At 41.5% G+C, this 17,692-nt stretch overlaps 1 protein-coding gene across 3 annotated transcripts; it reads left to right on the plus strand.

The window, feature by feature from the left end:
* Positions 1-470: 470 nt before the first annotated feature.
* On the plus strand, positions 471-17,239 carry Tceanc (transcription elongation factor A N-terminal and central domain containing). 3 transcript variants are annotated; one of them, XM_076918330.1, is made up of 5 exons: positions 471-641; positions 10,068-10,168; positions 10,549-10,590; positions 11,703-11,838; positions 13,808-17,239. In XM_076918330.1, exon 5 carries the CDS (start codon positions 13,816-13,818, stop codon positions 14,893-14,895), a length of 1,080 nt encoding a protein of 359 aa, XP_076774445.1. In that variant the 5' UTR covers positions 471-641; positions 10,068-10,168; positions 10,549-10,590; positions 11,703-11,838; positions 13,808-13,815; the 3' UTR covers positions 14,896-17,239. The 3 variants fall into 3 exon arrangements, with proteins under 3 accessions (XP_076774445.1, XP_034341036.1, XP_076774446.1); XM_034485145.2 differs by lacking the exon at positions 471-641 and adding an exon at positions 8,365-8,592; XM_076918331.1 differs by lacking the exon at positions 471-641 and adding an exon at positions 8,381-8,592 and having other exon boundaries at positions 10,549-10,595.
* Positions 17,240-17,692: the final 453 nt, after the last annotated feature.

Below are 17,692 nucleotides of genomic sequence, written 5' to 3' on the forward strand. Positions count from 1 at the left end.
GAGATGACCCCTTCCATTCCCTTCAGCAACCAGAAACCAGGTGGCCTTTGAGCCTGCTTTCAAATGAAGAGCAACTTCCACAAATACTATCACAAAAGCCAAACAGTGCGACTACTGTGCATTGGTTTACTGTGAGGAAAATGAGGGAGATATGAGACATGCCTTCCTCAGACACCGCAAATCAGAACAGTAACACTTCTGGCCAAATGTGTCCCACAAGAAACTGTACAGAACACAACCATTCTTTAAAATGTTTTCTGGCTCCAGGCATGCAGAGTGAAGCATGCAGTTATCTGTAAGAAAGTGCCGTGAAGCTACGCTTTTTTTTTTTTTTTTTTTTTTTTTTTTTTTAAGAAGATGACAGATAAGGAAGCACAGCCCCTTGCCCTGTGGGTGAACGCTTATGACTCGCTGTTCGAATGAACTGTTACAAAACAACCTCCCTTTAAAAGGAGAGCCCAAAGACCAAAGTAGAGTGAGCCATTTCACGAAGCAGACCACATGTCCCACATGTCGGGATCGCTGGCCGCCGCCTGTCTGGAGTCCTGGAAACCAGCCACAATGACTGAATCAAATCCCAGATGCTAGGCCTCAGCTCAGATTTCGGCAACGGGACAGACAACCGGAACAGACAAGAGGAGGTATTTAAGTGAAATAGCATCTCCTTGTCTCATTTCTTCTTGTACGTTTTCCTATACCTTTCTGATGAAGCCGAATTTTGATTAATTTTCTTGACAATTTCGGGGACTTTGAATAATGTCTACCAACAAAATCGTTTAAAAAAAATGCGCTTTTGAATTTCATCTCGTGATTGTGATTGAAGCCAGACTTCTGGGTCTTTTGTTATTCCTCTGCTTATTCCATTTCCATCAATCTATGGAAGCTTAAGTATATGGTTTTCCCAAATAAGGTCGCACACACAGGTTCCGGGGTTAGGAAGTAGACACAGATATGCTTAGCAGGCAGCAATCTCATTCAACCAGGCGCACTAATCAAATCAGAACATTTCCCCTATCCCCCCTCCTCAATGCCGGCACTGCTACTGGAGAGAACAAAAGTAGTGGAGGGCCTGGGTAAGATGGGGCAGTGAAGAAACCGACTTATCCGTCTTTTAACTTTGCTGGCAGCTGGAAGGGCCGATCTTTGAACTAAATGAGTGATGAGTGCTAATGTTAGATTGGACAAGACATGCTTTTAAAATGTATATATTACGCGTGTGCGCGCTCCTATGTGTATAGTGGTGGTACGCGTCTGTAATCCCAGCACGTAGGAAGCAGAGGAAGAAGGTTCAGAAATTCAAGGACACCCTCAGCTACATGTGAACTTAAAGGCCAGCCTGGGCTACATAAAAATCTCATTTCTGAGAGAAAAATCAAAGAGCGGGCTGGGATCAGGAAGCGGCCCTGCCTGGGGGGGGGGGGGGAAGTAAACAGGTACTCCTCCGACTAGCCCTTTACAAGGTAAACTTAAAGCTGGTTCTGAGCCGGGGCGGTGGGTGGTGGTGCACGCCTTTAATCCCAGCCCTTGCGAGGCAGAGGCAGGCGGATTTCTGAGTTCGAGGCCAGCCTGGTCTACAGAGTGAGTTCCTGGACAGCCAGGACTACACAGAGAAACCCTGTCTCGAAAAAACAAAACAAAACAAAAAAAAACAAAAAAAAACAAAAAAAAAAAAAAAAAAGCTGGTTCCAATTTCATTGGCTTAAGGTTTAGCCTGACCTCCAAGAGTTCTCAAAGTTTATCTGTTACTTTTCTGTTGCTGTGATAAAAAAAAAAAAAAAAAAAAAAAAACAGAAAAATCAAAAACAAACAAACAAAAAACACCGTGACCACAGTAATTTATTTGGGCTTTGGATTGTAGTAGGGGTAGGTGGCCATACTCACCTGGAAGGCATGGCGGCAGGAACAAGAAGCTGAGAGATTACATCTAGACCACTCGTGGAAAGTACAGTGCCCACTGGAATTAGAATGGTGCTATAAAGTCTCAAAACCCTCTCCCAGAGGAAGAGGAAGTGATGTACTTCCTCTGGCAAGGTTCACATCCTGTGAGTTCCGACCTCCCCAAACAGCATCCACCAACTGCGCACCAAGTAGTGAAATACAAGAGCCCATGAGCAACATTTCTCATGCAACCCACAACACCAGGTGATCCCAAAGTGGGGTTGAGGACCACTCACCTAAGTAGATCATCCTAAAAAATCTCTAAAATTACAGGAGTTGATAATCTAAATGTCAGCGAGCATATGAGAACTCCCACACTTTGCTGATAGAAGTGTCAATTATAACAAGCATTTTGGAAAATATTTGACAGTGTTGCCTAAAACAAATGCTTGCCCTATTTCCTAATAATTCCACTCCTGAGTATGAACTCAAGAACAGAGCATATATTCACCAAAAGAAATGGATGAAAATACCCATAGTAGTTTTTTTTGTTGTTGTTTTGTTTTGTTTTTGAGACAGGGTTTCTCTGTGCAGCCCTGGCTGTCCTGGAACTCACTCTATAGACCAGGCTGGCCTCGAACTCAGAAATCCACCTGCCTCTGTCTCCCAAGTGCTGGGATTAAAGGTGTGCACATGCCACCACTGCCCAGCAGCAGTTTATTTCATGATTGTCCCAAACCAAAAACAAGACCAGGTGTGATAGCTCATGCCTTTAATCCCAGCACTTGGGAGGCAGACATCAAGTTCAAGGCCAGTCATCAATACATAGTGAGTTTCAGGACAGTCGGGGCTATAAAGAGAGACCCTGAGTCAAAAGCAAAGACAAAAACAACTCAAATGACCACCAATATCAAAATACATTATGTTAGCTGTATACAAATCAAGACTGCACAAAATGAAAGCCTGACAGAGGCAAATTCCATAGAGATAAAATTGAGTGAACCAAACTTATATAAACCAGCACTATGAATCTGTGGCGTGTGTACGCTCGTGTGTTGGAGGAGGTCAGAAAATTGAGTCAAATCCCCTGTAACTGTAATTATAGACAGTTGGGAACCACCATGTGGATGCTGAGAACTAAATTTGGGTTCTATGAAAGAACAAGCGGTCTTCATCACTAAACCCATCTGTCCAGCCCCTCCATCTTACTTCTTGAACCAGGGTCTCTCCCTGATCCTGGAGCTCACTGATTCAGCTAGGCTGTCTCAGTGCATCCAGCACGGAGGTTACAGATGTATATAGCACTATGCCTAGGTATTCTGTAGATCCTGGGGATTGGAACGAAGGTCTTCACATTTGTACCAGAAGCACTTTACCTATTGACTCATCTTCCAGCCCAGTAAGTCTGCTTTTAATAAAGTTCAGGCAGGTAATACTAAGCTCTGGCGATGGAAGTCAGAGCTTACCCTGTGGTCGTAGGATGGACAAACAGGAAGCACTTGAGAGCAAATCTTCCTCCAGAAGACATTTTTTTTTCCACCAAGATATAACTTGAAGCAACACCACCTTAGTGCATTCACTTGTCAACAAAAGACAACTAACTAAAATCACAACTCTATGATAATTAAATGTCAAAGGCTATACTAAACCAGGACTGTTGGTGCACACCTAAAACTACAGCACTCAGCAGCTTGAGGCAGGGGATTCACTGTGTCTAGGCCAGCCTAGGTTACAGAGGGAGATCTTGTCTCCAAAATTAAGGGCTTGCAACAATGAGGCTGGTAAAGGTGTTTACCACCAACCCTGACCATCTGAGTTGGATCCCTGGAACCCACATAGTAAAAAGAGAAATGACTCTCACAAGTTGTCCTCTGACCTACACACACACACACACACACACACACACACACACACACAAATACAAAATAATAAATAAATGTGACTTTTATACTTTAAATTATATATATATTTAAAATGCAGCCAAAGATCCAGTTGTCCTGAGCTTGGAGAAAGGCTCCACCTCCCCACTCCCAGTTGAAAACCACTATTTTTCAGTCCCTGGCCCACCAGCCAGTCATGCTGTGCAGAAAATATCTTTTCTGGTGAGGGTCCTTTTCCTAGAATATTCATTGCTTCTGTGTCCTTTTACCTGTGTATGTCTGAGATATCTGTTGCAGAAGTTAAACATAGCGTTTGTTCTTCTACAATCTTTGTGTTTTTATGTTTCCTGCTGTTCTGTAACTCTTGAAACTTGAAGGGAACAACTCTCTTTAAAAAAAAAAAAAATCCCATCCATTATGTTCTCCAAGCTTTATGAACATCCCCAGCTAAGCCCAAAGTCTGGTCCTGATGTTTTAACAGGAAATGAATGTCAGTCAGCACCTTATAACCCCAGAAGAGATGCAATTGCTCTGACTTCATTCCACGCACAACATCTGCAGCTTTTTCCTAAGGAAGCCTCTGGAGAGGCCCTCGGAAGGATTTTTGCCTCTGTTTCTTGGGAATTTACAGGAAAGGGCTGTCTATCTGAGCTCAGGAAATCCATGATGCCACTCAGAGGCCTAATTAGGATTGAAAAGTAGTTTCTACTGCACTAAATGAAATTGATCCAAGAGTATCTCAGAATACTCCAACAGCTGAAAGGTGCTTTTTAAAAACAAAGACCCCAGGGCTGGAGAGATGGCTTGCTGCTTCAGAGCACTTGCTGCTCTTGCACAGGATCCAGTTTCAATTCCCAGCCATCTGTAACTCCAGCTTCAGAGCATCTATCTGATGCTCGCTCTCTCTCTCTCTGAGTACCAGGTACTCACGTGATATACAGATAAACAGTCAGGCAAAATACTGATACACATCAAATAGGAAAGTAAACAAATCTTCCAAAGCCTATGTTTAACTGATCATAGAACTGAGTACTTTGACAGTCAACTTAAAATTGCCCCAAACAATAAAATTCTCAGCAGTTTTCTTGGTGTCTATTTCCAGTTCTGTTATGGAGTCATTCCAAATGAGCTGGACCAGGACTGTTGCATAGAACTTTCTGCAGTAATGGACATGTTGTCTACCTGTGCCATAAAATGTAGTACCCATTAGCCACAGTGGTTGAGAATTTGGCATCGAGGTAGTGTAACTGAGGAACTGACTTTTAAAAATTACCTAACATAAATAGCGGTAGATGCCAATTGCTGTGGCCAAGGTGGGTCTACACGGTAACTATAGCTTGCCTCTTAGGTGATATACTGTGTTTTAGAGATTTTTGGATTTTTTTTCCTTCACACCCTCTGGTGTCTGGGTCATATCTGTTTTGTTTTGGTTTTGTTTTTTTTCAGAATTTTGACTAATGTTTTTGGGTTTTTTTTTTTTTTCCTCCTCTGTACAGCAGGGTCATAAAAAACAACAACATTAACAAACAAACAAACAAAAAAACCAACTGGGTTATAATGTCCCTGAAGGCTCTACTGGCAGCTTTGGAAATAACTTCGAATATTTAGACTAATTCATTCAGGGAAGTTTTTAATAGTTTTGGTAGGACTGGTTGGGTTGGGGTTTTAATGCGCCACTGGGGATTTGAACCTAGGACATGCTCGTACAACCAGTCTAGAGTTCAGCTCCTCCTTCATTCCAGTACAGTTATTTGCTTTTATAAACTTTTTTGTTTATTTATTTTATGCATGAGTATTTTGCCTGCATGTATATATGTATGTATGTGTACCTTGTACATGCCTAGTGCCAACCAAGAGTAGAAGGGGACACCAGTCCTCAGACATCAATTCCTGAGTTTCACACAGTTGTGAGCCGCCATGTGGGTGTTCACAGTCAAGCCCAAATCTTCTGAAAGAGCAACAAGTGCTCTTAACCACTGAGCCATCTCTCCAATCCCTTGCTACAACTCTCCAATCCCTTGCTACAATCGTTGTGGAAAACATTATATATTTCAAGAATTGTACACTACAAATCCCTCCAGGGATTTAGTCCCACTAGGTTACTGCTTAAGGACAATGATGTTTCAAAGGCCTTCGTGTATTCCCCACCATGATCCTCCACGCCCCCAGTGGTCAGGACTGGACTCAAGCCCTAGCACACCGTAAGCGAGCACTCACCACCCAGCTGAGTGCTTTTTATTTGCATGTTCCCAAAGGTGGCTGGAGTAACTCAGAAAATGAACCTAAAACTAACAGAGGATTAAAAAAAAAAGAAAGAAATACCATTAAGGCATATGACATTAAATTGGAGACTACTGACTATCAGTATACTTGAATTTCCTGTACATCGAACTGCAGCCTAATCTCAGATGAAAAAAACCCTGCAATTCTAATAGGCAAGCATAATAGCTAAGTCTCAACCAATTGCAGTATTCCAAGTGAGCAGATTGTATACCTAGAGTCCCAATGGGAACAGCATCAAGCCAAGCCATAGCTCCACGATTGTGCTTCCTTCCCCCGCGACCAGTATCGCCCTGTGAATGCTCTGGATTTTTCTTCTCTGGTTCTGGGTAGCACTGCCTAATTCATGAGTATCAGTCTTTGCTCAAATGAATTCCACTAAAATTAAGCTATCAAAAGTTATTGGTTTTTATAACCAGCAAAAGAGTGACAAAGTTTCTTTGTAGGCCAAACGCAAGCCAGGATCCTGAAATGTAAGGAAAGGTCTTCTAGACCTTACGTGTGCACATCTTTATAAGCAACCCAGCTTTAGCAAAGTCTTGATACCTTCTTCAATTTACTCAGAGCTTCTGATCCTCGCTATCCAATCACAGTCAGAATCTGTTCCTGTTCTTCATTCTGCACCACCCACTTCTGTCTACAACCCCATACTGTGAGATCTTCAGCAAAAATCCTATTGGGTTATATCCTTGTTTGGTTTCTGTTGCTGGGAAACACAATGGCCAAATACAACTCAGGGAAGAAAGGATTTATTTCATCTTACAGGTTACAGTCCTTAGTTGAAGGAAGTCAGGGCAGGAACTTGAAACAGGAACCATGGAGGAATGCTGCTTACTGGTTTGCTCCCAAGTACACATCAGCTACCTTTTGTATATAGCCTAGGCCTAAGTACTAAAGGATAGTACTGCCTTCCCACAGTGGGCTGAGCTCTCCTAAATCAATTAGAAATAGAGAAAATGCCACCCAGATGTGTCCAATTCTTCAGTTGAGGCTCCTTCTTCTCAGGTGTGTCAAGTTGACAATCAAGACCTTAAAGTTTTGTAAAACAGTTTCAGAGAACTTCAACATCATATGGGGCTACTTTCAGAGAGTGATAAACCATAGCAAAAACAAGACTCCTAGACTGGGCCTAGTGATACACACCCATAATATCAGCACTTGGAGAGCAAGAATATTATCCTAGTTTGAGGACAGCCTGGGCTACATAGTTAGTTGTAGGCCAGGCTAGACTATACTGTGAGACTCTGTGTTTAAACCAAGCCAAACCCAAACCAAGATTGCTTTGTGATTATACCCTAATACTCACCGTCCAAAATTTAAAAATGATCAGATATCCCTTATCCTGATCACCTCCCTCTACTGAGGTAAAATCTCTTACATTCATGACAGAATCACCCTGCTGTATCCTTGCTGTGATTATCATATCCAGTACACATCACTGGAGAGCTTCCTTCTTTAAATTTATTCTCAATTGGCTTGGCATTAGAGGTCAAAGGAGACTGCCACATATTCTAGTTCAATTATCATTGTGGTTTTAATCCCTGAAGGCGAGCAATGTTCACAGGTACGTTCAGGTTGCTGAGGACTAATTAATGAATGTTTACTACTTTCTTTCATTCTTGTGATGCATATTACATGCTTGTTGGACTAATCACTGTAGTAATTATGGCTTGTCTTTTTGCCACCTGGTTAATTAGTTGAGATAGTCTCACTATGTAACCCTAGCTGGCCCGGAACTTATGGACAGTCGTCCATCTCTGCCTCTGGAGCACTAGTATTATATGCCACCAGGTTCAGCGATTTTTATATTCGTTTAAAAAAAAAAAAACAACCACTTATTATTCCAGGCCATCACGGTCAGCCATTTATATTTTATTTGATTGTTCTGATGGAGGGTTTTACATTTATTTATTTTTATTTACTTAGGAAGGCAAGTTATCACGTCCAGCCTTTTTAAAGGCTCGAACTCGTCGGGATCCTCCTGTCTCTTTTCTTTAGGCTTCAGCATTTGCCTACTGGGGCAAATTTTGCCCCATGGCCGGCCCATTTTTATTTTGTTCCATCTGTCTTACTGTTTTGACTGAAAATATAAAGAGTAAGCACATCAAGAAACTTCGCCACTGAAAAGCTACAGCCAGGTTAGTTTCACTTTGGGCCTTAGCTCCTCCCTCAGGGGGGGGACGCCTAGGCGACTCCGGGCCTCACGCGCTTGGGGGTCGCTCTGCGCAGGCGCCACTTCCGGAGCACGTCAGCGTCAAATGCCACGCCCACCTTTACTAGCCCGAACGTTAGGCCTGGTGCAGGCTAACGTCATTCGCCCCAAGAAACGGAAGTGCCCGCAGGAGGCGGCCGCGCAGAGCACTGTAGGGAGGCGCCTGCGCTTCCGGCGGGCGGTCCTGCGGCCTTTTGGGCGGTGACCGAGCCGCATGGAAGGCGGCGTTCCGCCATTTCCGTTAGCTCGTCCCCCGCTGAAGGGCTAACTCCCGTTTCCAGTGGAAGTCCATCCCGGCTCGCAGGGACGCTCTGGCTCTCCCTGTGCCCGGGCGGCTCTAAGGTTCAATTCTTCCCTCCCCTTTAGCTGGTGTCGTTTGGGCAGGCCAGAAAGCGCGCCGCCATTGCTGTACATAGGCCTTAGGGCCGTCCCCCGGGGGTGGATTTATTCTGGCTTTGTTTAGTATTCAACCCCACCCACCGGAGTCTCTCTGGGCGGGCGGGTTCCTCTCGCCGTCCCTTCCCCCCGGGATCCTAACGTGGCCGTGGCTGCACAAAAACAGCAACGCCCCTGCCGGCGTTTTGTGTCCTCCCCCAACCCCTCCCCTCCTCCCCTGGCGCCGCGTCCTAACCTTTGTGAACTAGGGCCTTGAAGCCCGACCGTTAAGTATACCCTGGAGCTAGAAGATTTCATTTTTTTCCTTCCTCGATGTTGAGAGAGATTTAAAGACTTTAGCCGATGGGTTATTGCTGGTCTGTTCCCTAAGCTTCTGGAAAATTTCGCAGTTAACTTTCCTGTCCCTTTTCACGTTTAGGCTATTTTAGTGCAGATCTGTGTGTGCCCTTCCCATAATTCCATATTTCCAGACATCTGCGTGCATTCAGACAACACATTGTAGGGCCTATTGCTGTCACTGTAAAAAGGTTTTATATGTGTACACAATTATATGTATACATATATATATATACACACACGTATGCACACACTGGTAAATGGTAAAATGTATAAGCATTATATTAGCATATGTGAACCACAGCTGCTGAGAAGTGTGTGTGATCTGAATTGGAGTATGTTACAAATGTAAAGCACAACAGATATTTTTGAGAATTAGCACGAAAAGGAATTAAAATACCTGCTTATCAGATTTTGAAAGGACAGTGTAGCTCAGTAGTAGAGCACATACGCTAATGTGCATAAGGCCCTGGGTGTGATCCCTACCACCTCATTTTTAAAGAAAAAAAATATTTTGGCTGAGTAAAATTAGAATTCATCAGTTTTTAACATACTCTTAACACATTTAAAAAATATATTTGTAGCTTGAAATCTTTATGTGAGATAGCATTGTTTTACAAAAGGCACTTACAAGCAATCCCCTGTGGCCAAACACAGACAGCCGGCTTTCTTGTTTGAAATAAGGTCTCTTGTAGCCCTGGCTGACCTCTATCTGACCACACTGGCTTTATGAGGTGTTTGTGTGGGGAATGGGGTTGAAGGAGGTGCAAGCTCAGTGCCCTGTGCATCCTCGAACTGAGCCTCATCTTCAGACCCCCTCCCCCAACACACACACACACACACACACACACACACACTTTTTTTGAGACAAGGTTTCTCTGTGTAGCCCTGGCTGTCCTGGAACTCACTCTGTAGACCAGGCTGGCCTCGAACTCAGAGATCTGCCTGCCTCTGCCTCCCAAGTGCTGGGATTAAAGGTGTGAGCCACCACTGCCAGGCCACACACACACTTTAAAAAATGATTTGTGCGAATCAACTTAGATGTCTTCCTTAATTACTATCCATCTCTTTTGTTTTTGAGACAGGGTCTGTCACTGAACCTGAAGCTCACCAGTTCAGCTAGACTGCCTGGCCAGTGAACTCCAAAGATTGACCTGTCTCTCTCTTCCCGTTGCTGAAATTTCAGGTGTGCATCATAAGCCTAGCTTTGTGTGTCGCTGCTAGGGATCCATACTCAGGTCCTCATTGCACAGTAAGCAATTTACCAACTGGACCATCTCCCCAGTCCCAGCCCACCTGCCTTACTAAGTTTTACTGTATATAGATGTGTGATATTCGCATGTGAATGCCAGTTCCATTGGAAGCGAAAAGCATCAGATTTTCCTAAAGCTGCATTATATAAGCACTTGTGAGCCATCCAATGTAGGTACTGGAAACTGCAATAGCAGTACACACCTGCTTAACCATCACTCCAGCCCCATTCAGTATTTGCCCACTACAAAAGTAGTAGAGTTGAATAGTCCCTGCACCAGGAGTCTAAAGAATTTTCTATCTGTCCTTTTGCAGAAAGAAAGTATTTGCTGGCCTCCTGTCCTGGAACAACAGCTGGTATGGTAGATATTAAATATTTTTTAATGTTTTATAAGACAAAGTCTCACTATAAAGCTCATGTTGTCTACAATTGACAACCATCCTGTCTTAACCTCCTGAATGTTAGGATATGTGTGTCAGTACACCTGGCAGACTTTATTTTTAATTTATAATTAATATATTTATGGTATGTGAATACACATGTAGAAGTCAGAGGAGAACTTGTCAGTTGTCTTACTCTGTTACATCCTAGGGATTGATCTCATGGTGTCAGTCTTGATGGCAACAACCTTTACCCACTGAGCCATTTTTTGCCAGCCCCTGGCATTCTTTTTTAACTTTCTATTGTAGATTTACATAATTGTCAGTCACTTTATAAAGACTAAGTGATTCATTAAAACTGCCTCATTTGATTCACATATTAATCTAGGATAGCAGAGTCACAGTCACCCATGTTGATGATGAGGAAGTAGAGGCACAGGATGATCAGTAAACTTAGCCAACTTGTCTAGCACCTCCTCACTTCTAGGAACTAGAGATTCTTGAGCATCCATATCCAAAAGACTGCTCAGACCTACTTGATTAGCCCACAGTGGACACCATGGGGTTTTTTGATCTCAGATTTTAAAAATTATTGTTAGCATACAGAATACTAAATTTTTTTTTTTTTTTTTTTTTTTGGTTTTGGTTTTGGTTTTGTTTTTTTTGAGACAAGGTTTCTCTGTATAGCCCTGGCTATCCTGGAACTCGATCTGTAGACCAGGCTGCCCTTAAATTCACAGAGATCCACCTACCTCTGCCTCTCAAGTGCTGGAATTAAAAGTGTGGGCCACTGGTTCACCATGGGGTCATCCCTACCCGCTCAGAATAGCAGGGTTTGTTACGGCATTTTATTTGTAGAAATCATTATGCTTTATTCTAATTTATCTCCCTTACCCAGTGTCCTCTCCATGCTTCCTTACCCCACTGATGGATGCCTTTCCTTGCCCCAGATAATGCTCTCTTCTGCTTTCATGTTACATGTAATCCTCTCCCTCCCTCTTCTCATTATCATCATTCTATTTTTATGGTAGAGGCGTTCTGAATCACTAAAAAATAAAACTAGAATTAAGGTGGACTTTGTTTTCCAGGACTTTCGGGGATACAGTAAGTGAGTACAAGCAGGTTGCTGTAGAGAGACAAGAAAAGGAACTCAGGAGCTGAAAGAAAAGAAAGCATCTTGGACATTTTGTAACAGAAGAGAATATCTCGGAAGGTGCTTGTCAGGTGTGTTCAAGGGAACAAAATAAGTATTACTATCATGTGGGAAATGTAGACAAAGATGTTTTAAAATATGGTAAACAGGAAAACACTGTAGTTATTTGATGTTTTTCCCAGAGCTTCTCAGTTGTTAGATGAAATTCATATCCCAGGCTTATTGTGCAGCTTGAGGTAACCTGAGCATAAATAGCACCATACACTTGCTCAGGAAGTGGCCATTGCCTCCCACTTTTAAGAGAGAAGTATTACAGACTATCAGGAATTGTATATATCACAACATTTACTACATTACAATCACAGTTGTAATGTAGAGGTTCTCATTGAATTGTATACAGCAGTATTTTTAATAGTTTCTTATGTAATAGGACTTATCTAACAAAGTTTGAAGTTAGGGAGGTTCTGTGTATTTAGTCCAAGAGCAGGACTGCAGCTCTTTTTGATAGTACTGGCAACCTACTGGTTGGGTTGGTGGAGGAATCAGTGTCAGAGTGTGGCTTAAATCAGAATTGGCTGGAGAACTGAACTAATGTTTAAGTCCTACCCCCAAAGACTCCAGTTCACTCTAGCTGGGATGAGGCCCTAGCATTGCTTGATTTAGCCTTTGTTGATTTCCCTGAATGATTCTACACAGCCACGGGTAAGAACCACATGTGGTGATAGCATGAATCCAGGTTTAGGGAGCTGTTGGAGCAAAGGCACAGCTGTGAAATGGAACCATGCCTGTATGTGGTTGAGAGTGGTTAAGTCAAAGAGCCAGCATGAGGTGCTATTCATCACATCCACTCACAGGCTCCATCCTGTGGGTGAAGGAAACTGTCAGAAGGACTTTAAGCAGGAGAAAACACACACACATGAGTGTTAATGAAGCCAAATTCTGCAAGGAAAACCATCTGTAACTCTAGTTTCAGGAGTATCGGATACTTTCTTCTGGCTTCCACAGGTACTGGGCATGTATGTGGTGCACACACATACATACAATACATACAAGCAGGCAAAACATCCATACACATAAAATTACAAAAAAGAAAAGAATTTTCTTCAAATTTAAAAAAAGACCCTACAGTAGGAGAAATTAAAAAAAAATACATATATGCGGTTATGCGGCACATGAACTTGTATAAAAGGAATACTGGTATTATTTTTTCATAACTTTTCTGTAAATCTAAAAGTATTTCCAAATAAAGAATAAGTGAGTGGAGCATCTGGGTGTGATCAACTGTTTTTTCCAACAGCTCAAATGTCAGCACATTGAATCTTGTAGAATTTCAGGGTTCATTAGACCTGCTTCCCAACCTGTAATGCCTCTTTTTTTTACATTGGTTCAGACATTATTATCCCTCTTTTGTTTTGTTTCCTTTTTTATATTCAAAAAGTACCACTACAAAGATTATAAAGGTATTATATCTTAGTCTCATAGCTGATTATGAGGAGAAAATAGCCCAATATTTGCTCAGCATTGTCTTATGGATGCTTATGTGAGCATGATTTTATACCCAAGATGATCATCAAATTCCACTCAAGACGAGGCAGTATCTCATGCATTCCAGACTAGCCTCAACTTTTCTGTGTATCTCAAGATGGCAGTAAACCCATGTTCCTTCTGTCCCCATCCCCCAAGTGCTGGGATTGCAGGCAGGCATGCACCACCATGCTAGGTTTCTGAAAGATCTTAATCTAGAAAGGTACTGATTTGTACAGTTGGAGGTGGGAAAATTATAGCTGATATTCTAGAAAGTCTTTGAATATTCTGCTTACACTTTGTAGAGCTATTTTCTTTCTGTCATTGAGAATAAAAGTCTTGAAAGTTGAGTAGTTCACATTACTGCAGTATCTAATTTGCCACACCCATTTATATTACTCCTTCAGAAAATATCACATGGACAACTGGCAGAAGTTCTAGTTTACTATCAGGAGCTGCAACTAGTAAAGGCTGGCTTAAAAGATTGAACCATCTTTTTCTTTTTTTTTTTTACAGCTGTGAAAATGTCTGACAAGAACCAGATCATTGCCAGGGCTTCCTTGATTGAGCAACTGGTGTCAAAAAGGTATTTTGAGGATATTGGTAAACAGCTTACTGAGCTAGAAATGATTTATGTGTCTAAGGAACATCTGCAAGAGACAGATGTAGTCAGAGCTGTTTACAGAGTCCTCAAAAACTGCCCATCAGTGGCTTTGAAAAGGAAGGCCAAGTGTCTTTTGGCAAAATGGAGAGGTTTCTATAAGACTACACACTTTAAAACAAAGGAAAGCCTTAAAGTACTCCATACAGAAGTTAATACAGAAGAAAGTGTAGCAGTTTCTGAGGATGTAAGCCAGGATGAAACATCAGGCTCTAGCCATAATGAGATACTGGGTCTCTGCAGTTCTCTTTCTAGGCTGTCACCCCAAGATGCTACAAAGCCTGCTGAAGCAGTTGGGTCTGAAAGTAACACTGCTCAAATGGAAATTAATGAAGGCTGTTCGGAGGGTGATGACTCTAGATCCACCAGCAAGGACTCTGGTGTGTTACAAGATCCCTTAGTGTCCATGAGATCTAAGTGTGTAGAACTTCTTTACACAGCATTAGCTAGTTCTTGCACAGATGACACAAAAGTTTACATATGGCAGAACTTAGCAAGAGAAATTGAAGAGCACATTTTTGCCCTTCATTCAAACAATATCAAAAAATATAAAACTAGTATTCGAAGCAAAGTTGCCAATTTGAACAACCCCCAAAATTCTCATTTACAACAAAACTTGCTGTCTGAAGCCATGTCTGCAGCGGAATTTGCTGAAATGACTGTCCTGGACATGGCAAACCAGGACCTGAAGCAGTTGAGAGCTTCCTACACAGAATCCAGTATTCAGGAACATCAGCTTCCCCAAACACTTGATGGCACACAGACAGATAAAATTAAGTGTAGGCGCTGTGATAAATACAACTGCAAGGTTACTGTAATTGCCAGAGGAACACTTTTTCTTCCAAGTTGGGTGCAGAATTCAAACCCAGATGAACAAATGACCTATGTCATTTGTAATGAATGTGGGGAGCAGTGGTACCATAACAACTGGGTGTGCTTTTGATGTGTAAATAGTCTTTTTAAGAGCATGTGTTCACCTTTTTGTTCCCACCCCACCCCACTTTTTTTTTTTTTTTTTTTTTTTTTACAAAATCCTAATCTTATTTTTGTCTTCAGAATTTTGGTTTGTGAAAGATGTCAGTATGTAGCCAGAGCTGGCCCAGTCTTATGAGTGCTTGCATTACAGGAGCAAACACCACCACACCTGGCTTTCTGTACTGTTCGTACTAAAGACTAAGAAAAGAGAGTTGTTTGCCAAAGTGTAGGCTATAGAAGGCTATCACATTGTACTTTGTGACCACTTAGTACTTTACTTAGAGTGGTACTGTAACTCCATGCAGCTTGAGAGCATGTTAGAGATGAAGACTTTTGCCTGATGCTCCTTGAGTCCTGATATGCATTTTGACAGAGTCCCCAGGTGATCCTTGGGATGCTTTGAGAATCACTGACATAGCAGCAGGCCTGTGGTTCTCAGGAGTGATTATATATTTGAATTTTCTGGAAAGCATTGAAATGTACTGGTGCCAAGGGCCAAGCCCAGTACAGTTCAGTATGAACAATGGTACTTGACCCAGTAATCAACATTGCTTTGGTCACATCTTGGTTTATTTTAAGTTGCAGTTAAGAGTTAGAAACTACCTGTAAATGGTCTCTCATTTGAACCTTTCCATAGTTCTGAAGAAATTAATGTTATTCTGGAGACTTTACAGATGAGGAAAGAGGCCCACTTGCCCAGGTTACACACCTGTAGTAGTCTGCCTCACACTGATGTCAGATATTCCAGCTTACTTCTGAAGAAGCAGGTGTGATGATGGCACATGCCTGTAATCCAAATGCTAGGGAGAATGAGGCAGGCAAATGAGGCAGGAGGATTTATGTGAGTTCAGGGCCAGTTTGACTTGCAAAGTCCCTGTCTCAAAACTGTGAAAAGGGCATCGTGTTTCAAGCCTGTAATCCTAGCATTTGGAGTGCTAAGGCAGAATCTCATGATTGAGGGCAGCCTGGGTTTTATAGAAAAACATTGCCAAATCCAAAAAGATTCAGTCTGAGAATGACTTAATATTGACTTTGTAAGAAGTATACTCTTGGAAGTGGGTACTAAGCAAATAGTATATGGGAACTCTAAGGTTAGGTGACTGGAGTTTTATTCTTTCATCCTTAATTTTCTCATTTTTCAAGTCTCTTTTGACTGGTGAAAAGTTGCACTGTAAGTTAGAGTTTGGCTTGGAGCCTGTTTCCTTAGTTGAATGACCTGTATATTTTTTGAGCACTTCATAAAGTATGATCTATAGTTTCTTGATGTTAGGAATCTGTATGCCTTCAAAGTGCCTGTGTGTTGGGTTTGAAATTCAAATTATGCTCATGTAAAAATGGCACTGGTTGTTAGAGGAAGTTCACTCTTTCAATCTCAACATTTATTTACATACTAACTGAAGAGGAAATCACTTCTCTTAGGACTTTGCAAACAGTGTTTACTGATTTGTATGTTTATACACAATCCTTTTTTATGTTATTATGACTAATTTTTTTCTTAAAAGTGATACAATGTTTGTCATTTGGGGTTTTGATTTTTTTTACCATGTAAAACAATTTTATACATAATCAACACAAAACCTTGCATATCTGTACTCCTTTTACAGTTGACCAGGTGATTAGATACACATTTTTTCTTTTGTTGTTTGGCAATACTTGAAGAGTTTCTATTTTTATAAGACTAGCTTCACTCTAGCCTAAGCTGGGCTCAAACTCACACTGGCCAGCCTTAACCTCCAGGGTGCTATGATTGGCAGTGTAAGACACCATTTTGATATGATTTTATCATATCAAAGAGTTTTTCTTAGTTCCATATAAACTCACATTTTCACTAGGTATTATCCTCTAACTCGGCAGTATTCCTTCGATGGGATCTGCAGGCTTTTCTTTATATCTATCTTTACCTCCATATGACAGTTCCCCAATGGATGCACAAAACTAGCAAACATTTCTGTTTTAGATTTTTTTGAAGAAACCAACTTGAAGCTGTCAAGTCTGAATTATATTTTGTTGTATTTTCTCCATATAGCATTCCAGGGCTGTTCACCATGATGCAATGTCTTAGTCCTTTAAAGAGTAACATACAAAGTCATCAAAAACTTAAAAGTTTCACAAAATGTGGTTTCATGTGACTTGGAATGATCTTTAAACCTAGACAGTGGTTGTGCAAGAGCACACACAGCATATAAAAACCTTGTTTAATTTGTTCAAGTCAGTTTGGTGCTTGGATTTTCTGTGTATCTATGTATGGTTCTTTATATTGAGATTTTGTAAGCTATGTTTACCAAAAATAAAAGCATTTGAAATGGAAAATCCCTTATTCTCCAAGATTCTTTTTTTAAATGTAAGGTCTTCCTCATTTCCCATAAGCTCTGTCAGTTAGTTTTGCAACAAGAGATAGGGAAATGGTGATGTGGGTTTTATTCTTTTGGTCAGTGAGACAGTTACATTTTCTAAATATAGACAATTGTTTTATACTGTGTCTTATCCCCTAAAAAGAGAGAGAAGAGTGTTCTCTCTCTCTTTCCCTCTCTCTCTCTCTTTTATCCCCTAAAAGAGAGACTTCCTTCCTTCCTTCCTTTTTGTTGTTGTTGTTGTGTTGTTGTTGTTATTGTTGTTGCAGGATTCCTCTGCGTAGTCCTGGCTTCCTGGAACTCACTCTGAAAACCAGGCAGGCTACCCTCAAACTCAAGAGATCTATCTGGCTTTTGCCCAGCCAAAAGAGTTTCTATACAATTGCTGGTGGGGTAGATTCTAATTTAAAAGTG

This window comes from Arvicanthis niloticus, chromosome X (genome assembly GCF_011762505.2).
Source record: "Arvicanthis niloticus isolate mArvNil1 chromosome X, mArvNil1.pat.X, whole genome shotgun sequence".
Taxonomy (NCBI): domain Eukaryota; kingdom Metazoa; phylum Chordata; class Mammalia; order Rodentia; family Muridae; genus Arvicanthis; species Arvicanthis niloticus.